The following is a 21,587-nucleotide window of genomic DNA, read 5'->3' as shown; positions in this document are numbered from 1 at the left end:
TTAATCTGCTCTATTAATATCTATATATTATCTTGTAAGGTGGTTGAGATATACGCGTGTAGAGGTGCGCAAAGTTGGTGGGGTGCGTCACTCGCTTGTACGCGTCACTCGCTTGTAAAACATGTTACACGTCTTGCGCATGGCCCTGAACGAAACCTTGAGACCAAGCTCGAATTGCTAGGTGGCTTTGTTCATGCAGTGTCGTACTGATAATCGCCTGTACCCATCACGTTGATACCATCTCATCTACAGACGCTTTTGCTCTATGTAGTGATCAAGGACTGACATCAGTCAATACATGCCACTAAAGTTCAATGACTACGTCTTTTTTTTTTTACCGACACACCAAGGCTCGACTGTTCATTGTATAAAAGCTCTGTCTGGAGTCCGTGACTGAAGTCATGCAGCCGCGTTGCAGGAGAAAGTCGTTAGGGACGCTGAAGATGCTGCCATGCCAGTTTTGCGTGAGTGAAAACACCCCGTGGACGCGGAGAAAACAACGCGTGTTGACTCTTAACGCCGACCGCCGATGGTAGTCAAACAAACAAACATCAACACGACAACATGCACACATAGCATTAACGTAGCGCATTACGGCCAAGTCTACCCGCAAACATTGCTCCCACATGCATTAGACGATATACTTATCTCGATGTCGACCGACGACACGCTGCCATGGACGACTTCCAGGTGCAATCGCCTGTTGCGACCGCTTTCTTCCAAACTCACGAAGCTGCGCAAAGAGCTTGAGCGACCACGCACCGCAAGCGCCGAGACACGCAACGTATCCTCTGCTTTTGCGATCAAAGGCTCGCCCCAAAAGACAACCAACTTCACCCGACCAGCAAACAAGCCACGAGGCTTCGAGAAGGCTAGAGATCCGGACTGGAGACCTGGCGCGAGGCCAGGCACAGGCAAGAAGACAACATACGGAGGCCGAGGTCGTGGAAGGGTGCCGGATCTGCAGAAGAGTGGCTCCCACAATGGCAATGCCAATACTTCGCGACCAGGCGAGATCGCCTTCACGCCTCTGATCTCAAGGATGGGGGGGCAGCTGCATAGTAGCCCACAAATGCCAATCTCGCCATTGCGCAGGTACTCAAAGGTCAAGGGCCCTCTTCTGGCTCCCTTAAAATCGCCTGCGACACATGTGTCGGACGAGATCCGCAAACTTGTACAAGGACTATCCGAAGCCTACGCAAACATTCTACAATCAACTACAACGGGTGGTGAAGCCAGGTGGAAGGGCACAAGGTCGCTCATGGGCGCTTGTTTGAGGAAGCTGCCAGCATACATTGAGCTTGAGGAGCACTTTGCGAAGCTAGACCGGCTCGAGGAAGACGGTGAAGAGGAAGATCGGGACATCGTGAACGAGATATACGAACATCTGGAAACGCGATTCGAACAAGAGCATGGTCAAGGCTGGCGTCCTTTCAAGTGCGTTGTCCGAGCGCATGCCACGACATTAATATGCGACGCCATCATGGATAAGGTGTTCGGCCTAGACAATGTGTTGGTCCTTGTAACGCATTGTTTGAACTCTTCTTCGTGGGATGAAGCTGAGAGGTTATTATTAGCCTATGCTCCTCTTGTTGACTCCGTACCAATACCCATCAACACACGAGCAGACCTATTCGATCCTCAAAGATCATCCTATCTTCATTCAGTGGGGAACTTTGTTCGCCACACAGGACGTTATCGCTTGCTCTATGATCTCCTAGATCATATGGTTGCCCTCGAACTTCTGCCTCTCGAGTGGCTTGCGACCGACTCTGTGCGCCCGGTATGGGATCGACTTGTTCGAACGATAACCGAGAACGATCATCGGACGCTCCGGAGTGCTCACCAGTTCTTCGAGACGGTTACAATCGCAAGCATGGGGCTACCGGACGCGCGGCTGTTAGAAGATGAAGTGTCTGGCTTCATATCACGGCGATTCGTACCATCGTCTCGAAAGGAGCTTCGACAGGCGCTTGAAACTACCTTCTCAAGTCTGCTCACGGTGCTGTGTAGTATTGCCTTGGCCAACATCAATCGTGACGACCTTGCAGGCCAAGAAATCACCCAGCGAATTGTGTGGGTGCTAGATACGGTTGTCATCACAATATCTACCCGTGGAAATATTCAGGATGAGCTTAGGCTCCTCGGCGCAGACGTAGATGATGTCCAGATTATGGCGCAGCGAGCTATCTGGATACACTTCGCGTCGTTTTTAATACATCTGGAAGGTTGTGTGTGCTCAAAAATATCACCGCTCGATTGCTCCACATCCATCGAATTGGTCGACTGGATAGCGGACCAGTATTCGTCGAGCAACATCAACCTTGCGTTGACATTTGCAACTCTCCCATCTTTATTCTCTTCCATCGCACGCGGCACAGGGCGCATCTGGAAGGACGATGGCTTTGACCAGCTACAACGACTCGTCACAGCACTGATGACTACCTCTGCTCGCAGACTACCTCATAAACTATGGACGCTGAAGCGACTAGCATTAGAATCGGCTAGGGAATTTGCCCAAGGCACTGGTGACGGCGAGCATATGACCTACGTATGTAATATCGAGAAAACAATGCAGACACGAGGTCGCCTTGTCATCATGCACTCTCCACAGAAGAACGAATCACCCACTACTAGTGGTGGCTTCAGGTGGGAGGAGGGTATTGGCGAGTGGGTTACTTGCACACCATTTGTCGAGCAGAACATAAGCTACTCAGCAAGAAAGCCAATCCGAACGTTGGAACTTTTACCAACTCCCATGCAGTCGGAAGATGATACGACAGAAGCTCCTGATGTTGAAGATCATCTTCCAGGTGGCACACCGGACACACCAATATACGAGATGACGTCCTTGGAATATTACGGCGACCAAGTCCTACAGTCATCGCCTATTAAGAAGAGACCACGGACTTCCGCATCTTCGCTTGGAAAACGCATTCGCGCACCATCACCAAAGGTCGTCATACCTATGAAACGGACAAATGTAACACCCCCGGATACCCCGCCTTTCAGGTACTACTCTAAACTCCCTAATGAGGAGCAAGATAGTCCGAGACGATCTCGGCGCCCGCGAAAGGAGTTAAAGGCACTGCCTCCTCGAAGATGTTCAGAACGTTTTCGACCCTCACTCCAAAGCGGATTACATGATTTGAAGAGACCCATTTACGTTGAACCGGCGCTTGAGGTCAGTCATAGCGACGCTGAGGTCCAGAGCATCTCGCAGGACGATTCGGACTACTCACTAGTGTCAGTGGAGGAGGTTCACCCTAAGATTTTCCAAACTAAAGCTCTCCCATCACAACGCGCTTGTACACGTGGCTCCCACCCCATCACTTCTACTGTTAACAACGACGATAATACATCCGAACGCGATGAGCTTGGTAGATCGCCAGCTCACCCTCGCTCTCGAATGCGGAAGCGAACGAGCGCCCGCCAGGGTATTCAACCACGCAGGCAGATGTGTAAGGCAGGCCAAGGCATGATGGCTGATGTCAACGACGACAGTGAAGACGAGTTGAGTTTCTGTTAGGTATGGAATTCTCTTTTGCCTACTGTTTCCGACGCGTGCGTGCGCTCAGATGGCGTATTCTAGGGTTTTCTTGTGTTCGGTCAGTGTTGTATTATCTCGTGCGTTTTGTATTGATACCCCATACTTTTATATTTCGTGATCAATTTAGTTTGAATAAAGTGTACGCCCCTCATCCCTTCTTCATGTACATGTTGTTGGGGCAGTTTACCTACCGAACTGGCTCAACTGATGCATATACACAGTGGTCCCTATAAGTAAGAGCTGTTTTTTTTTTTGAGAAGCGAAAGCCTCAATACAATGCGGACACGACGAGTTTGCCTACCATCGAATAGGAACGACCTGTAGTTCGACAAGCGGGAGTAGGTGCTTGGGACAGGAGCGAACCCGCCAAAAACTGAAAGATAATTCTCATGCCGCCAAAACGATTCGAGGGGCCCGTTAGGGGGGTTTTGGCAAAACTCTACAGCAGTGCTACATAAACAAGCTCTTCCAGCGATATAACCTGTGGCCGCTTACGATTGAAGCCCTAGGCCGCCATCATTCAGATATAGAACGGAGTGACCCTTTTCACTGCCGAGTTCCTATTTTCCAGAGTGGTAGAAATATACAAGGAGAATTTGTAAATATCGAGGACGCATAGGAAATAGACAACAGCGTGAACCAGAGAGAGACAGCTCAGCTGGTCAGAGAAATTAGACAACAATCTTGCACGGGAGTCTTGAGAAAAACGAGAACACAGCAAACCTTGGCTTAAGTTCATGGTACATTTACACCCATCAGGGCGGCGTGTCGAGGGACATTAGGATATTAATGAAACAACAATCTTCTCCTCTTGCACTCTGTACATGGCGTAGCCCTTGCGACAAGTCTACTCTACACAGTGGAATAGAGCATTAGTGTAAAGCAAAGTGCTTATATGCTCAGAAATACAGAGCGATAAACAAAATCTTCTAGAACGTTCATATTCAGCGAATCAAAGACAAGCTCATCATCAACTAATGCATATCATAATACTTAATAACGTTGTTAGAACAGAAGGACGCAGGTCCCATGGTACCAAACAACCTCATCGACACTGTCATCAAACTCTCTTCTTTTTTTCGCCTAATGTGTTCATCTACGGAAAACAGCAAGATGCACGAAGAGCATTGTGATCTATCAGCTTCCTTGCTTTCACTTGGTCACACCACATTGCTTTGTTTTTCCACACGCTCGAAGCCAATCAGAAATGTGGGGCGCATGGGTGCTACATAACCTTCTCAAACCCTCTCCTCTTGGCAATTTATGTTACCCATATATAATAAAGGAAAAAGCAGAAAGGACGCCGCATAACGCGGTGAGAGACAGATTGTGAGGGGATGGTTGGGTGCACACAGAGTAAGGACGTATGACTAAGATCGATAGTCAAGGAAAAGGCTTGGAAAGCAGATGATATTGCGAATGTAACTTTCGTTTTATTGTTGTAACATCCTTGCCACTATGCATTAGTATCGTAGTTTGTCATGTAAGTATCACTGTACGTATAAGCGCATACGTTCTGGATAAATCCTGCCGAAGCCATGTATTTTTTATTGTTTACTCAAATCTGCATCCTGTAATCCAGACCATATTTTGTTCTTCGTCAACGACAGTGTGATACTCAATACCGTTATGGTTACTGTGTCGCACTTCAGTGTGAAATTGTCAAGCGTTAAGGACAGGCGTCAGATCGAAGGCCGTCGTGGCGCGTAGTAAGAACTATTGTCGAGAGGATGGATTTCTGTACAACATTTATTAGCAACGAAGTTCAATGTGATATTTGCGGGGGATGCGCCACGACGGGTCGTGTGAGATAAAGGCAAAGGAACATACAGTTGCAGTTGCAAGCTCCCGGTGCGCAGCCGCAGTCGGCGCAAGTGCATCCAGAGTTTCCGCAGCCGCCCTTCATTTTGATGTGTATTGGGAGAGGTTGAAAGTTTGGGTTGATAATTGAAAGAGTGGTGTCGTTCTGTTGCTTTGATCGTTTGCTGTAGAGAGAATCAGTCGGAGGGGTAGAAGCGGGGCAGGCCTTTTATATCTCAGGCTTCGGTGACATACCACTTCCGGAACTAAAGATGCGACACCGATAGCCGCACTTATCAATGGACCCTACGCTATGACACGGGCTCTTTTCCAAGTTTGCTATTAGGCGGGTCATCGGCGAATCATGGGTAGGAAAGTGATGTATGTAGTGGCTGTGGTGGCGAATCGAGCGGCTGGATGAGGGGTTGGCGCAAGCATGTAACCTGATTTGAGCAAGTTACGTGGGAGCTAGTGTGTCAGCTTGTCGGGTGGGGCGTAGACGGTGCATGTGCCACCGGAATGTAGATAACACTGTAGATACCCTGGAATATACGAATGCGACGTCATTTCGTTATCATGTCCTGTGTACTTTCTCTTGTTTGCCAGCGAAGTCGTCGAATTGTGGCTTTACATGTGGCGACGATATGGCATGATGGAATAGCCGTATTCTGAGCATCCAATGTAAGTGGCCAGACATATTGAAATACCGAATCTGTTGCGCAGCCTTCAAGGCTGTTCATGCGCCTAGGGCACTCAGCTTCGATGCGTGGGGTACGTTCAAATCACGCCTCTTTTTCCCATGTTGGCAAGATCGATCACCTCCTCTTCCACCTCATTCTCTACCGTGTGCTTCCCTTTCGCATTCTTGCCGCCCTTAGCCCCGCTTTTGTTATTCACATTCCCTCTCTTTCCATCCTTGATGCTACCCTCATCATCGTCATCGTCTCCAAACAGAAAGCCTTTGCCCTTCATGCGTCTCTTCTCATCAGATGAGAAGGTTGAGTGCGCGGCACCGGAGGCGAAGTTTGAGGATGCCGAGTCTTCACCAAGCATCCAGGAAAAATTTGAGGATGTAAGATGCGGCCGTGACGGGGGAGAAAGAGTCGAAGCGAGCTTTGACGGGGGAGATAATGTGCGGGCCGGCGGTGATGTGGGGCGGGAGCTCAGCGGGGTAGGGTTCCTAGAGTTGGCTCTTAATGGAGTGGTCGACTGAGATGTCGTGCTCAAAGAGAGAGGTGGAACACTGGAGGCTTGCCCCGACGACATCGGAGATTGAGGAGTCGGAGAAGCCAAGCTGATTGCGGCTTGTGCAGTTGAAGCTTGTTCCGTAGCTTCATCGACAGGAAGTGGCAAGGAAGAGTCATCAAGATAGACTTGAACGAACTGCACTTTCGCGATCGCAAGGCTAAGGGCTTCCATTGCTTCTTTCCCCTTTTCATCATTTTCTTTTGCTTTTTGTGCCTCATCACGCTCCCTGTGATACTCCCACAAATCTCCGACGGCAACTTCTAACATCTTAGCTAGGCTCTTGTTCCTGCGATCCAGCTCTTCCATCTTCTTGAAAGTGTTGGCTGAATGTACCCTTTCAAGGGTTGGTCGCCCGCTGGCAGCGGCTGTACTCGGTTGACCGGGCTTTCGGAACTCTCTCCCTCCCGAGCGTGGTGTCGACTGGCCGGAGTTTGTCGCTGACTGGTAAGCTTCGACGTTCTTCCTCACTTCACCTACTGCATCCCGTAAGGCTTTCCCTACACCCCACTGCGAACCACGATCTAGCACATTTTTGGCAGCACCTTGTATCAAGGCCTCGAAACCAGCGCCCTGTTGGGTCACAAAACTCCTTGGTGACCCGATGCTTTGGCGCGTTCGATTGGAAATGAATGAAGGCGATGGCGACGGTTCGCGGGCGTTGAATTTTGGCTCGGGCTCAATGATAGGTGCTTGCTTGCCATATCGCGTGATGATTTCTGCGCCACCAGGTGGAGTAAGGTGATCGCGAAGGTACAACGCGTCCTTTATGAACGTATATGGGGGTGTAGCTGGTTCGGGATATCTCAGTAGAAGTGCAAATGCTTCATTTGTGTCAGCTGCCATCAGCTCCCATCGTATGCGCAACAGCATAGCTATTGAAATCATGTCAACGAGCTCTAGCGTAGAGTCTATAGCAAAGAGTGCGTCCCACATGTCGAAGACAGCATCGAGTGAGAACTCTCGTCCGAACAGAAGGCGTATCCAGCGTCTATTTCATGTTAGACTAGTCAAGCACAGATGCATGTGGTAGCTTACAGAAGGAATATTTGAGGCACGATCTCCAGCTTTACGAGGTGGGTATGCAGTTCTGGGTCTACCTTTGGTAAATTGCCTTCAAATATCCTAGAGCTTCGTGCAAGCATTGGTGTATCCTTGGTTGTAGATCCAGTTTCAGCCGGCGCGTAGAATGATTTTGCTGTTTGCATGATGATGGAGAAGAGCATGTGCGTATCATGCTCAATGTACTCCGAGTCCAACATCTCAGCGAGACTGTGATCCATTGCGGCAGTGTTCCCATCGGTCGCGTCTATCGCATCTCTTTCCACAACCCACAGCAAAGGCGCGAGTATCTCGTGCATGCCTTGGCGATATCCTATATCAGGATGCATTTTGCACCAAACAAACAGTATATCCAGCATCATGTTCTGAGTGGCAGGCTGGCGGAAATACACATTGTCCGGCATGCATCGCTCAATATCTTGGAATATCTCGGCACGGAGTTCTTCGTCGGCACGGAGGGCTACCCATGGTGACTTTTAACACTTAGTACTTGTCAATAAGCGATATGTCTGATGGCGGCGTCGGCCTGTCGCAGGTGTACACACCTCTGATAGTTCGCTCAATGGGTCGACCGAGGACTCGAATTCGTCTGGGTTTCGTATGGCACGGAGGTAGTGTGATCGCAGAGAGTTATACGTCTTGCGCGCATGGCTGAGGTGGGTAGGCCACGACGAGCGATCAAGCGTTTTGAAAACGAGGAAGATCTAATCTTGCCATGAGCGTTGAAGGGAGAGGAAAGGCGCAGTGAACGGTACCTTCCAACAAACGGACCGGAGTCCTGCGGTGATCTGGGGTTCCTTGTGCGCAGAGACGTGAATCTTGAGGTCGGTCAGGGAGTGGAAGTCATCGAGCTGCCGCCAGTGCTTTCTGTGCAAGGTTAGAATTGGAATCACATAGACGTACAATGATAGCTCACTCAGCTTCGGATACGGAGCGCATAGTGGAATATTGCAGAGAGCAGTGTGAGTACTGTGTCGGCAACGTCCAAGCACCCTGTTGGTAGCTCTGCGCTGTGATGCAATAGCACGCTGCGGGGCAATTCGAGCCGACCGAGACGTCACGTGGTACATGGGACGCTCGAGCTCACCCTAGTTATCACGGAACGCTTGGAAGATACGCATGGTAGTGCATCCGACGTGTTTGCTAGGATGCCGCTTGTAAACGCGTTGTTGAGTCAGGGTCAGGGTCCGTTGTCTGTGTTGCATCTGGTTGCTAGAGGGAACGATAATAGATCACGACGTCACGTAACTGCATGACACGAATACGATCGAGGCACAGTACTGTGTAGCATCGGACGATGGTGTCTAGCATATCTGATAGCCTAGTGCGTAGTGACTTTCTAATTCCATCTCCACACTACGCTCGCTAAGAACGGGAACAGAAGGATTAACTTCACGATGCAGAATCTTAGGCTGAATGCCAATGGCGACCCTCGGAAAGTCGCATGCGCGTGCGGGTGCGAGTGCGAGTAATGGAACGAGCTCGAGTCTATTGAACCAAACTTGCCTCAACTGCCCACTTGTCGGACTGAAGATGACAAAGTCGAGGGAGACGTTGCATAGTGACGAAACTAACCCACAGTGATCGACGATGTCTCAACTTTACCAAGCCACGTGCGAGTAGACTTCGATGGTGTTGGGAATTAGTCTTTCTTCACTGGGACTGCGTTGCGCTGGCCCTCTATGACGAGCCTGTCCATGAGACCCGGGGCTAGAATGTCCTGCCGGAAACGCTCCTGCTGCAGCCATTCTAGCGCACGCAGCGTGGGGCCAGGGTGACTGAAGCGACACGATCAGTAAGCAGGCGGTGAGATGGGCGGTGGACGTACTGGAGGAATCTGATGTACTTTGGGTCTTTGAAGTACTGCAGGTAGCCGAGGTAGGCGACGAATTCGGGCTTGTCGAGCATTTTCTGCTGGGCCAGGTAGTTGAGATAGACGGGATTGGCAAGGCACTGGACAAACTAGGCGTGTGTTAATGAAGGTCAAACAGGGGCTAATGACGACGCAGTATAGGGGAATTGCGGACCTCGAGCTCGAGCTCAAAGCGCGAGTAGCCTCCCACGCCCGGGGCATCTTGGGTCGTCTCGTGAGCCATGGCTGGCGAGTTTGACAGCTGACGGTGGATAGTCGGTATGGGAGCGGCGCTTGCAGGTCACACTGAGGCTGAAGAAAAGCAGTTCAGGGTCTTCCCCGCAATTCCCAGGTTGCGCAGAGTCGGCAGCTAATCCAGTTGGGTATGTGAGGCGGGCTAAGGATCGCGCACTTGCACAAACGGGTGCAAGGACAGCAGGGTTGAGGAGCTTGTGTAGAGGAATCGAGTCAAGTCTGCGGTCGTGTCAAACGACAGGTTATGTTTCGGGAGTGGTTGAGGGGGTTTCAATGGGCGCGCACCGTAGCTGGGCAGGCAGAGCAGCACTAGACGCGATCAAAAGCCATCGCAGAGGCTGCGATTCAGCCAAACAGAAAGTGCATATCCAGAGGTTTGTTGTCCCATGCGTTGCCATGCAGCAGTGCACTGAGTGCAGCTCGGGCCCCGACCCCACAGGCACAGCGGATTAGCACCCTGATTTACCGTCTAGACAGTCTTTTCCGGCCAAAGTGGCTGCGGTTTAGGAAGCTCGTGATCGGGCGCTCGAATCACAGCCGGACGGTGCCACGGAACCACGCACCCACGGTCGGTGTCTTGCGGTAAACACGAGGCCCAGCTAAGCTCTGCCTCTAATCCCGCCTCTAAAAGCCCCAACTAGGCCGCTCTTGCCCTCGACGGTCTATAGCTCAGGCACTCCTACTACCACCTCCTGCCTCCTCCTGACTCTGCCACTTGATCCTCTGCCATCTGCACCACCTGCTTTTTTGCTTTCCTTCTCCCTCACCACCTCGCCATCACCACCACCACCACCTTCACCACCACCTTCACCACCACCACTACCCGCGCATTGCTGTCTTGTATTCACTAGGCGTTGCATAGACTACTAACGGGCCTCAAACACGAGCCATCAAACACGCGCCCCGCCCGCCTGTCGTCTGCCCGCCAACAGGGCCCGTCTATCCTCAGCACGAAACACAGCAGAGCATCGGTACCACCGCCAGTCTTGGGAAAATCTGCTGCCGCCCCTTTTGCTGCTTCTGCTCTACGCGAGGTGCGCCGGAACAGGATTGTCCCCAGTGCGTCACCAGCCAACAATTGCACAAAGCACGCCTGTCGTCTCCCGCGGCGCCAGTGTTTGATTGGGCCGCCCAGCAGGGTTGTGAGTAGCGGACGGCATCATGTTTGCAGAGCCGTCAATGCCAGGTAAGGCTCCTGAAATGGCCTGTTTCACCGAAACCGCTGCCTGTGACGAAATCGGACGCGCTGCTGATCATATTGCTTATCTACAGAGAGGCGACCCTCGCCAGGCCTGCAGCTCAACCTCTCCTCCAACAACCCCTTCCGCAGAGCTGCTTCACCCGCCTTCCCCTCGCCCGCCAGTGCCAACCGCTCGAGCTCGGGCAGCAGACCAATGTCGCGCAATCCCTTTATATCTACCTTCGAGGCCGAATTTAACAAGGAGGCATCCCGAGACCTCGTTGACATGTCTGCCACCATGAAGGAATCTCCCAAGAAATCAACCTTTGGCTTTGCCGCCGAAGAGCTCTTTGTATGTTCACCTCCCCTTGCACCCCAATTGCCTGTGACGCGACGGGTACCGACATCGTCACGTCGTACAAGCCACATCATTCCTCCGCTGTATTAAATACGGTACAATCCCTAGCCGCCATTGAGCCACCAAACATGGACCGCTTCAGGCGCTTCGTGATGCAGTTTGCTGACTACCCTGCTCTTACTCAGGCCAACCTCACCATCGATGACAGCGACAAGAAGCGAGCTCCCCCACCACGCCCGGCTCCTGCCCGGAGCGGCACAGATCCCCGTGCAGGCCACCGCCCATCTCGCTCCGAAGAGGAGAGGCGCGCCGAGCGCATGCGTGAAGCTTCTCGTGGCGGCTCTCGACCACGCGGCCCTCCTGGTTCTTCGCGTCCTCCCCACCTGAGCAGTCCCGAACGTCGTGAGAACCGCCGTCCTCGACGCAACTCTGAATCCTCCATCATCGACCGAGGCTCGTTGGATCCGCGTGAGGAGCGCAGGCGCAGGGAGCGTCGCAAAGAGCGCGAAGAGCGTGCCAAAGATGGTAAAGATAAGAACGGAAAGCGTGTCCGCAGGCCACAAGGTCTTGATCTCATCGACAAACTCGATGTGACTGGCATCTACGGACCTAGCATGATCCACCACGATGGACCATACGATGCTGTGCAGCCCCACCGGAACCGTAAGAAGGACCAGCGCGCACCTATGCATGCCTTCCCTGTCGGTTCGGCCAACAATACTCTAGGTGGCTCCGGACCGCTTAACACCAAGATTGATCTAGACAGGATCCATGGAAGAGGTGCTGAGGGCTTCACCGACTTTGCCGGTGCCGAAACCGAGTGGAAGAAGCCTGCTCCAGTGGCTGCAGAGTTCAGTGCAAAGGGCCGAGAAGACATTGTGCACGGCGAGCAGACCCACGGTCTTGGAACATCCACTTTTCTCGAGGGTGCCCCGGCATCCCGTAAAGCGATCCAGGAGGAGTCTGACGCTCAGCGACAGAAGCAGCTGGCTGAAGGTGGTTTGGGCCGCAAGAAATCCATTGCCCAGCGATTCCGCGGCATCTCTCAGCCCCGACGTTATGGTGATGGTCCTCGCATCACCTCGCCCGAGGCACGTTACGGATCTGCCACCAGTCCAAGTGGTCCTTACAGCGCTGGAGCCATCTCGCAAACCAAAGCAACAGAGCAGAACCCATTTTTCAGCGACGACTACGACAAGGCCTATGATGCCAAGGGTGCAGCTATCAAGACCAACGAGGGCGGACCTTCGCCACCTCGAGGCGCTGCGCTGCAACGATCCATTACCACAGATAGTATAGGATCTCCCACTGGTGAGGGCAAGCCCAGTGGTGGATTCCTTAACCGGGTCAAGTCTCTGAAAGGTGGACGCCGACGCCCTGCTTGAGAATACATAGGCAGGGTTGGATCGACTTGACCACTTTCTCCATCATCTCAGAACTACCTCGAAACACAAAAAGACACGACGTGCATAGCGCCATAGCGATGACGGCTGACAGCGCCTATTTCTCCTATTGTCAAACACATCCTTTCGGGACATACACTTTCCTTTCGTCTGGCGTTGGGGCAGTTTGGACTTGAAAGCACGAGGTCTGGATACCACTCATGTGTAACAGAAATCATGGCGCTCCAAAATGCTTGACAAAGGGCTTTTTCTTCAATCACCGATCTCCAACTCTTCAGTCGAATCACTTTTCTTTTAATGCGAAGAAATTGGGCTACTTTGTGTAGCTTCTACAAACAAGTTTGCGACACTTTTGGGGGATGCAAGGCGTGAAAAATCCGTAGCTTGAATCGAAATTTACAAAGACCAAACCGTTGCGCCCTACCGTATCTGCTATCTTAGTAGACGTTGCTTCAGAAGCAAATCAGACATGCACGTATGAGACCGTTGATTTGCCCCCTTGATCGCCATCTAGACCTGCTCGATGTTCAGGGGCAGGAGATGTCCCACCAGGATCGACCTTGACGCGTTTCTGTCGCCCAAACCCCCCACTCAACCCACTGCCCAATCTTCGATGCGCGGACCTGGATGCCGCCGCTGCCCCTGGCACATGACTTACATCGCCGACATGTTTCTCAGCCGCATCCGACTAGCACTAAGATCGACAGCGGACTTTTGGGACCGCAAGCCACCATCGTATCCCCCCAGCATGATCTTCGGTGCCACAACTCTGAGGGATGTGTATGGTCTTGGCTAGGGCGTCAGTTGCTCGTCAGGATTGATCGGAAGCTAGTGGATGCCTTGATGTTGGGTTGAGCAGATGATGGATATGGTGTGGGCTCGGTAATTTGTACTATGAAGATTTGAGCGAGCGAAATTGCGGAGTTTACATAGGAACATAGACACGTCCCTACTTTGCTAACTGTTAAATTCAATGTACGCGGTGCGTATATGTCGGTGACCCTGGGATGGAAGCGAGACAAAATCCCAAGTATAGGAGAATGTCTCCGAATCTCAACACGTAAGACTTGTCGTCACGTAACGTCTCTCATAGATCGTGCGCTTGTTGAATTTAGTCATACCGTACGAAGTTCGAGTGTAACTTACACGAGTTGCCTAGATGGCGCGCGCCTTCTTGTTCCATCTTGCGCTAGCACTTTCCTTTCCGAACTCGGTTCCGATTGGCCTCAGAGTCAACTCACAACCATGCGGCTAGCAGCAGCAACATGGCCGCCGTTGATATCACCTCAAATAAGTTGAGTGGAAGCGCAAGACCTGCAGAGCCGCTACTCGCATCCCACTCGATCGACGACAAAGACCTCGGTGAGCTGCTAGAGAGCTTGTGCAGCGTCAGTATCGAGAAGAAAGAAAAGGACGAGAAGAAACGACTGCGGAGTGGAGTCAAGAGTTTGGATGATGCACTGAGCGGCGGACTACATAGTGGACGGATTGTACGAATCAGCGGAGAAGCTGGAGCGGGTGCGAGCCAGGTGAGTAATATGAATATTACTGTCATCGAAAATCACTTTCCAGAGAGACCGTGAGAATGGAATGTTCGTATTCTAATATTTTTAGATCTGCTGTACCCTACTCATAGACTCTCTTCTTCAATATGAGAACTCGGCGGCTGCCGTTATTGATACAACAGGCAATTTCGATGTAGTCCGATTGTACGCAATGATTGTTGCACGACTGTCTCAACGACCAAGGCCCACGGCTTCACTGCACTCTGCAATCAATCCAGAACCTGGAGCTTCGATCGAGGACCTGTCAGCAAGGATTTTGGACCGCGTTAAGATCATGCGAGTTTTTGATTTTGTTGGTGTGAGAGAGGCCATCGAGGAGCTTAAGGATGATATTGCAGGGCAGAATGTTGCGGAACCCACCCTGGCAAATGAGAAGATGAAAGAAGCGCTACCAGTCGAAAAGGTGAAGATGAAGCGGACATATGTCGCGGACTCCGAGGACGAGGAAGACGACGAGGAGATGTTGTTCGATTCAGAATCTATCGTTACCGCAGCAGCACAACCAGCAAAAGACCAAGAAGGAGCGGAGGCACGACTACTCGAGCCAGTGGGAACGCTAGGAATCACGCACGCGGAAGCAAAGCGAGGCTACATCAAATTCATGCTAGTCGACAGTTTTGCCCATGTCTTCAACCCATTGTTGAAAACCGGTTACATCCGGGGTATTTGGTCACAATCACATTTTCATTAAGAACAGGAATGCTGACTAGCTCCCAGCGAATACCATGGCAGCCTCTTTATTCACCACTCTCACAGACTTAACAAGGTCTCATTCACTCCATACCCTCCTCATAAACCCGGCTCATCCTCCCCGCGCTTCCTCACCGAAACGCTTCGCACCACAGAATCAACTAGGTCCTCTGCCCCAGCAACAACGTTGGAACCCGCCTCTCCCGCCTTCCATCTTCGCGAGCAATGACGCTGTACCTGGTTTGATGGATCTCCTAGGAAGGTATACAGACATGGAGATATTAGTGAGTCGGATACCAAGACGGCCACTGGATGCGAGAGTTCACTACAGTGATACCGAGAGATCAGGACAGAAGAGAGGCGTTGAGATGGTGGGTGTGTTGGAGATAGTGAGCGATCGGTGGGAAGGGAGGAGTGGAGCGTGGGGTACGTTTCGCGAGGGAAAAGATGGAATCGAGATGTTTGAGATGGATTCAATACACAGGAACACAAGTCTAGGGTGTTGATAGTGAGGGTTCGATGGAGAAGTCGTCGTCACCAGTGTTTCTTACCCATCCCTTCAAGGCTTTGCGTATGTCTTCTTTAGCCCTGGTCCTCTCGATGAGCTCTTCAGATCCTTTCATCTCCGCATACTTCCTCTTGCGCAGTGCCCCACTCGTCACCACTGTTCCACATAGTACTCCCGCCAAGCGCAGGCCTTCTAGCCACAATCCCCTTCGGCATATCTTACTTGCTCCTCGAGGGTCTAATTGCTTCCGGCCCTGCATTACGCCGCCAATCAGAGTCTCCTGCCAAGTCGGTGTCCACACCGCAGATATGTTACTAGGCACCGCTTTTTCGGTAGCGGATAGTGCGCGGCGTGACCAAGTGAACTCTCGATCTGTGGGAAGGATGGTGAAGGGCTGGAAGCGGTAGCCGCCTTTCCACTCATTCGAGTCAAGACACCTGAGGCGACCGGACGAAGAGAAGGCGCGTTCACATGCTTGTGGTATATACTGGGAGTCTGGCAGCACCAAGGTTTCCAGGTAAGCGTTCTGGGGACTAACGAATAGAGATGATGTTGATGAGAGCAAGGAGGTGGCTTGTTTCACTGCAAGCTTGTCTGTGCAGGATTTGCTCAGCGTAGGCGGCGCGTCTGGTCGCGAAGGCTTCGCGCGAACGACGCCCAAAAGAGAGAAGTTGGATCGCCCTCGGAGTGCTGAAGCCTCTCCTTCATCACCGGAATGTGGTGTGGAGGAAAGAGTTGGCGGCGTACTGGTCCACGGCGTTGCATCTTCTTGCGCAGCCATAGTAAGCTCCATGCTTGCGTCTCCACAGGGTGCTTCAGAGCAGTACATATGAAGGGATACATCTTCTCGGATTGTGAAAGGCTGCTGTAGGTCTCTGGTTTGTTCGTCAGGTGATACTTTTCGAAGAAGGCCGGACGTTGGATAAGGTGGCGTTGATATGAGAGTACATTCGTCCAAGAGGTAACGGTTGAAGGCTCGAATGGCGATGACCTCGGCGTGCCAGTCGTGGAGGATGTTACCGTGTGCGACGGGTAGTTTGTTGGCAGGGAGACATTTCATGCCAGTGCTGGAAAAGGTTCAGTGCATGTCCATAGTCGCTCATCTCGTCTACGAGCAGATTCTATGCAATAGCTAGCTTGTTCAGGGTCAATTGAATCAACCCCATGCGCCCTGTCTGACCTGTATGGCTAATACCTCCCCCGGCGAATTACTGGGCTACACGATGCCCGTTTTTGAGAAAGCACCCTTGGAGGTCGGGTGATGGAAATGGCTCACCCTAAAGATACACATGACAGGCTTTGGCCTTCACTAAGTCATGAGCATAAGCAAGTAAAGCTCCTTCCGGATGCAAGTGAGCGATTACCTTTAGATAAGACGATTCCGGCGAGGGGCACCCATTCCCTCGCGCCATCGTGGCGGGGTCTCGGCTTCCTCTTTTCAGGTAGCTGAGCAAAGGCCCGTAACACGCAGTCTGCGATGGCATTTGCATCTGGGGGCATGGCAGCGAGTGCAAGTTGTGGGTGGAAAAAGTGAGGGCGGAGTTAGGGCTCGGATGATCCGGGGAGCCAGGCAGAGCCAGGGTCCATTGTTACCTTCGCGGTCGCAAAGCATCGCTCCTGCTACTCAATCACAAAGAACCCTGTCACACGCTCAGTACGAGTAAGATCCGGGCTGCCTTCACCTCCACGTACCGCCTTGGTTTTAGTCCTCTCTCCTCAACATGCAAGCGTTTGGTGAGCAATGGCCATGCGCCGCACCGTCGCATTTGCGACTCAAACACTCACGATTGCAGTACCCAAGAACCGACGAGTAAGACAGAGCTAGTACACGGAAGCTGCATGGGCTGACATCTGCGCAGCCAAAGTTTGACCTACACCTAAGAGTGAGCTGCCCGTATCAAGGCGTAGGATGCTATGTTGACGACGCCAGATAATCGACCTGAATAACGTACCACTCGTATCCGGCACATCGTTTATAAAATGGCACCTCTCGCATTCGACAGCCGCCGAGCATCGTGGCCGCACAGCCAACTGCCAGGTCAAGGACCACAAAGTCGCCTACAACTACGACATCACCCTCCCTGTCCGCCTTACTGTTGACAAGAATGGCATGCTACAGGAGTGTTGCATCGAGTTCGAGGTCGTGCAAGAATACGGCAGAGGCTCGGGAAGAGGCGAACGCATCACACTGGGAACCATTAAGCTCAATCTCGCCGAGTACGTTGAGCAGAGCGAGATGGCGACCATGGCGGGTGAGGAGCCAGGCGTTACACGGAGATACCTTATGCAAGACAGCAAGATCAACAGCACGCTCAAGCTCGGGATATACATGAAGCAGACGGAAGGCGACAAGAACTTCATTGCGCCTGCCCTAAAGACGGCGCAAGTTTTTAGTGGAATCGCTGGTATCATGGCAGGAGAGCAGGCCGAGCTTGAGGATCACGGAGGTAAGGCGCACCCGACTCAACCACGAGCTTGTACTCATATGCACAGTTGCGCCCTCATTGACAAGTAAGTCACGCGAAGCCGGCGAACTCCAAGACATGTATCGACGTACGCTCGCCGCATATTGGTCCGCACAACCCGGTGAGCTCAAGGCAGACGAATGCATCGAGGACATTTTTGCAGGAGGAGATGGATGGGGCGATCGCGAGAAACCATACTCTCAGCAGCCGCGAGCCCAGCCCTTGCGGTTCGCAGCGGGTGATAGCAGCAGCTCTGTGAGCGAGAGCGAGCCCAGACACATGCGCGGCAGCAGCAGCTCTCATCGCAAGTCGCATGAGACACTGCGCCCTGGAGACATAAACTCAAGTCACTCACCCAACGTGCGGGGCAGAGGAAGTCTGGAGCAGCAGGCATCGCAGATGAAGGCGGAGGCTGCGCGAAAACGACATCGTCCACACCACGAGGTGGATGAATTTGATTTGCGAGAAGACCTAGTCAGCTGGCATCGTCCAGCCTAAGAAGTCCCAATGTAGCACTGTAGACACAAATCCCAGCACCTAATATCTAACTTTGAGGTGACGCAACGTATTATGACGCGCCTCGCACGTGAAAGCGCGATGGCAGAATTGGGCGGTCACGAAAGTTGATGCACGCATTGCACTTTCCAAACCCGTTACAACCATCACCATTGCACGTCTTGACCACGCCGAACTCCTTCATGCTTGCGCCCCGTACCTCTAGTGCATTTGTATGCCTCCGATGTGAAGCGCAAATTACCCGACGGCGACTTCCTGCCTTTGCCCGTCCACGATCCCACGCCAAGTTTTCTGCATCTACTCGCTGCCACGATGATGCTGAAGAGCTGGCGGTGCCGTCGCAGGCGCAACAACCAAAGCTGAAGATCACAAGAGAAGTGACGCCCTTGAACCGACTAAGGAGAAAGAAGGGGGGTAGAGTCATACGAGAGACAGCAAATTTGGGCGTGAAGCGATTGGGCGACGATGCCGATATTTTGGTTCTGAGGGAAATCGCAGAACTGACACCAGAGAAAGCCGCCGAAAACCCTGAAGAGCCTGAAAAGACCGTATCCTCCGAAGCTCCTGAAATCCCAGACATAGTCGCCTCTCTGCAGGAGGAAGGGAAGGACGTCACGCCGGAAGAGATATACGAGCAGATCGAAACCTTGCGGCCGAAAAATGATAGCGGCCTCGATGAGCCGCATTATGTCAAGCAAACGACCTTTGTCAAGCTTAGGAAAACACTCATGAATGGTTTCACACATCAGCAGTTAATAGCATTCTATTCGGTCGCTAAGAACATACGGAAAGAGAAAGTGAAACAGGGTGTCATAAACAGCATCAAACAGAAGCCAGGATCAGGAGACCAGGATCGGTCGGTAGAGCGCTCTGAGTGGCAGCCTGGTACCACGGATATCACCCAGCGCTTGCCTGGCGTCGATCGTCATGTCAAAATCAAACGTTACCGTAAAAATGTCAGCAAACAGCTGCTCGTTGATCGCATACTGAGGGACGTCTGGAATCTCATGCTCTTGGAAGAGATAGAGTCGTCTGGGGAGCTTGAGCTTTCCCTGCAATCATGGCAGTTGGCGCTCCTGGAGGCTGGCGGTACGTACATTAGCACATGTCATCATGAAATTCGCTGACATGGCTGCAGAAAAGGAAACACTGTTGGACAAGATTCGACGGACCCGGCGAGCAAGACTCGATGTATACAAACAGCACGGCATCCTTCGCATCACAGCAGATAAGACCACAGCCGAGTACGCTGCCGACGACATCGAAGAAGCTCTTCAACGCACGGAGATGAAGGGGATGAACTTGAGCAGCTACCTGCATCAGAGTGCCAACATCGATGTTACATCGAACCCCAAACCAAATTTGGTTTCGTTGTTCTATACACAGAAAGACTTCGATATTGTCTCGATGCTGACTCGTACGAGTATCGAAGCTGTCGGCAAGACCATGGTATGCCCGGGCTTTGTAGAACGTTCTGAACGTAGCTGATTCCTGCAGTTAACGATCAGAGGCTTCGACAAGAACTCTATAGACGAAGCGAAACGAACACTGATCCGCTTCCTGCCTTTCGAAGAGCCAGTTACACGTACTTTTGATACGCAGCCATTGGAAAATGACGATAGCGCAGCATTCTTATTGCCAGTGTTCCCAGAAGACAGTTCTGTAGAGTACAAGTACCGCAGAGGAGATTTAGGACGTCTATCGATGCCTATCGTACGCCTCACGGAACCTGAATATGTTGATTCTGAGGCCGAGAAACTTGCGAAAGCCCCGAAGACAGCATTGCACGCTCTAGTGAATCGCACTACGGCGACCGTACTACGATCTGCCTCTGATGTGTCACTGCCTACACATGAGCTTAACCATTGGATCCCGGAACCGACATATAAGCTCTCTGCTGAATTTGGTCAGGTATTGTTTCCCCTGAAAAATGCAGACTCCAAACGAGTAGTAGAAGCAGCGCTCGCCCAACCATCTCAGTCGCCTTTTCTGCCAACAATCCCTGGCTTAAATAACCTCCTTGCCTCACCCAATCTGACAGCTACTACGCGCTTGCAAACGCCATCTTTACACTACCAATTCAGACCTGATCTCTCGAACGCGTCTGGCCAATTACTCCCCAGTCTCAACGTACAGATGCGTACCGGCCGGAGTGGCGCCAGAGCAACTCTTCACAAAATGACACTCAGCTTCCAGCAACGCGTCCACGATGTTCTGCTCCCTGATAGAGCATCAGATGTACGATTCTATCGCCGTGGAAGTCTGCACTTCAGCGTCAAGGACCACAACGACGAGAACGTACAGGCATGGGTCGATGCTGTAGTAGAGAACATTGAGAGTGGCGGCCGCCTCACCGCTCCACCCCTTCGCATCGAAATTCCCGAGTGGACTATACCCGGAGTTTCGAGTGAGGAAAAGGGGACACGCAATGTCACATACCACTTCTCTGGTGTCCAATTTCGGCAATCTGTCACCGGAAACTTGTTCGGTGAAGATATCTCATATAGCACAGTGCAGTCTGGCAAATTTGGCGCAAAGGGCGGTATACTCACGGCACATTACAACGGCCATGGCGATAGAGAATTGCGCAATGAAGTCACCGTCAAAGCTTTTGTGGAAAACTGTTTGGATATGGTAGACCTGATTACCAATGCCAGCATGCAGACACTGCCTGTGTCTAGACAGCTTCGCCCACGGTATGGGAATAGTGAACGCAAGGCGAAGCGGAGCGACATGTTGGCTAGTGAATCTCAAGCTGCCCACGAAAACGTTCAACTGGCAAATGGTGTTCTTGAGCCTTTTGGGCAGCATCCTCACCATAAGGACGATATTAAGGTGGAAGAGGATATGGAGGCTGATGCAAAGGTAGTAGAGGGTCAGCCTGCAGATGTGAAACAGGAGTCACAATCTGACGACCCACGTGTGGAAAGACAAAACGACACTACCCGCACTTTGTAATGAAATCAAACTCACCTCCTCAAATCAACTTCCTATGACGCTCCTGGTCGTGACTTGATTGACCGACATCTGTCGTACACGGGCTCACAATCAGTATTGCTAGCACGGAAAACAAGATGGTAATTGGATAAACCAATATTTCGCAAGGAGAGGATACGTTGTAGTCTGGCAATTTCAATC

At 51.8% G+C, this 21,587-nt stretch overlaps 8 protein-coding genes across 8 annotated transcripts; 5 read left to right on the top strand and 3 right to left on the bottom strand.

Moving 5' to 3' along the window:
* Positions 1 to 652: 652 nt before the first annotated feature.
* Positions 653 to 3,529, top strand: AA0111_g10379 (hypothetical protein; the record flags this gene model as incomplete). The annotated part of the gene is made up of 1 exon (XM_028644121.1): positions 653 to 3,529. One exon carries the CDS (start codon positions 653 to 655, stop codon positions 3,527 to 3,529), a length of 2,877 nt encoding a protein of 958 aa, XP_028502036.1.
* Positions 3,530 to 6,127: 2,598 nt separating this feature from the next.
* AA0111_g10378 (hypothetical protein) lies at positions 6,128 to 8,596 on the bottom strand (the record flags this gene model as incomplete). Its single annotated transcript, XM_028644120.1, has 5 exons — positions 6,128 to 7,586; positions 7,634 to 8,130; positions 8,203 to 8,361; positions 8,413 to 8,524; positions 8,574 to 8,596. The coding sequence occupies 5 exons, from the start codon at positions 8,594 to 8,596 to the stop codon at positions 6,128 to 6,130; spliced, it is 2,250 nt and encodes a 749-aa protein (XP_028502039.1).
* Positions 8,597 to 9,299: 703 nt separating this feature from the next.
* On the bottom strand, positions 9,300 to 9,753 carry AA0111_g10377 (hypothetical protein; the record flags this gene model as incomplete). The annotated part of the gene is made up of 3 exons (XM_028644119.1): positions 9,300 to 9,435; positions 9,486 to 9,619; positions 9,685 to 9,753. The coding sequence occupies 3 exons, from the start codon at positions 9,751 to 9,753 to the stop codon at positions 9,300 to 9,302; spliced, it is 339 nt and encodes a 112-aa protein (XP_028502035.1).
* A 1,172-nt stretch (positions 9,754 to 10,925) lies between these two features.
* Positions 10,926 to 12,687, top strand: AA0111_g10376 (hypothetical protein; the record flags this gene model as incomplete). Its single annotated transcript, XM_028644118.1, has 3 exons — positions 10,926 to 10,950; positions 11,037 to 11,296; positions 11,488 to 12,687. 3 exons carry the CDS (start codon positions 10,926 to 10,928, stop codon positions 12,685 to 12,687), a joined length of 1,485 nt encoding a protein of 494 aa, XP_028502098.1.
* Positions 12,688 to 13,970: 1,283 nt separating this feature from the next.
* On the top strand, positions 13,971 to 14,961 carry AA0111_g10375 (hypothetical protein; the record flags this gene model as incomplete). Its single annotated transcript, XM_028644117.1, has 2 exons — positions 13,971 to 14,234; positions 14,320 to 14,961. The coding sequence occupies 2 exons, from the start codon at positions 13,971 to 13,973 to the stop codon at positions 14,959 to 14,961; spliced, it is 906 nt and encodes a 301-aa protein (XP_028502097.1).
* A 493-nt stretch (positions 14,962 to 15,454) lies between these two features.
* On the bottom strand, positions 15,455 to 16,528 carry AA0111_g10374 (hypothetical protein; the record flags this gene model as incomplete). The annotated part of the gene is made up of 1 exon (XM_028644116.1): positions 15,455 to 16,528. One exon carries the CDS (start codon positions 16,526 to 16,528, stop codon positions 15,455 to 15,457), a length of 1,074 nt encoding a protein of 357 aa, XP_028502096.1.
* A 661-nt stretch (positions 16,529 to 17,189) lies between these two features.
* AA0111_g10373 (hypothetical protein) lies at positions 17,190 to 18,431 on the top strand (the record flags this gene model as incomplete). The annotated part of the gene is made up of 5 exons (XM_028644115.1): positions 17,190 to 17,202; positions 17,262 to 17,278; positions 17,328 to 17,351; positions 17,399 to 17,915; positions 17,962 to 18,431. The coding sequence occupies 5 exons, from the start codon at positions 17,190 to 17,192 to the stop codon at positions 18,429 to 18,431; spliced, it is 1,041 nt and encodes a 346-aa protein (XP_028502095.1).
* A 200-nt stretch (positions 18,432 to 18,631) lies between these two features.
* On the top strand, positions 18,632 to 21,407 carry AA0111_g10372 (hypothetical protein; the record flags this gene model as incomplete). The annotated part of the gene is made up of 3 exons (XM_028644114.1): positions 18,632 to 19,538; positions 19,588 to 19,898; positions 19,947 to 21,407. The coding sequence occupies 3 exons, from the start codon at positions 18,632 to 18,634 to the stop codon at positions 21,405 to 21,407; spliced, it is 2,679 nt and encodes an 892-aa protein (XP_028502094.1).
* Between the last annotated feature and the right edge of the window lie 180 nt (positions 21,408 to 21,587).

Source organism: Alternaria arborescens (assembly GCF_004154835.1).
Source record: "Alternaria arborescens strain FERA 675 chromosome Unknown contig_34, whole genome shotgun sequence".
In the NCBI taxonomy this organism is placed as follows: Eukaryota; Fungi; Ascomycota; class Dothideomycetes; order Pleosporales; family Pleosporaceae; genus Alternaria; species Alternaria arborescens.
Note: the sequence above shows the minus strand (reverse complement) of the source record. Positions and strands in the feature narration are given on the sequence as shown.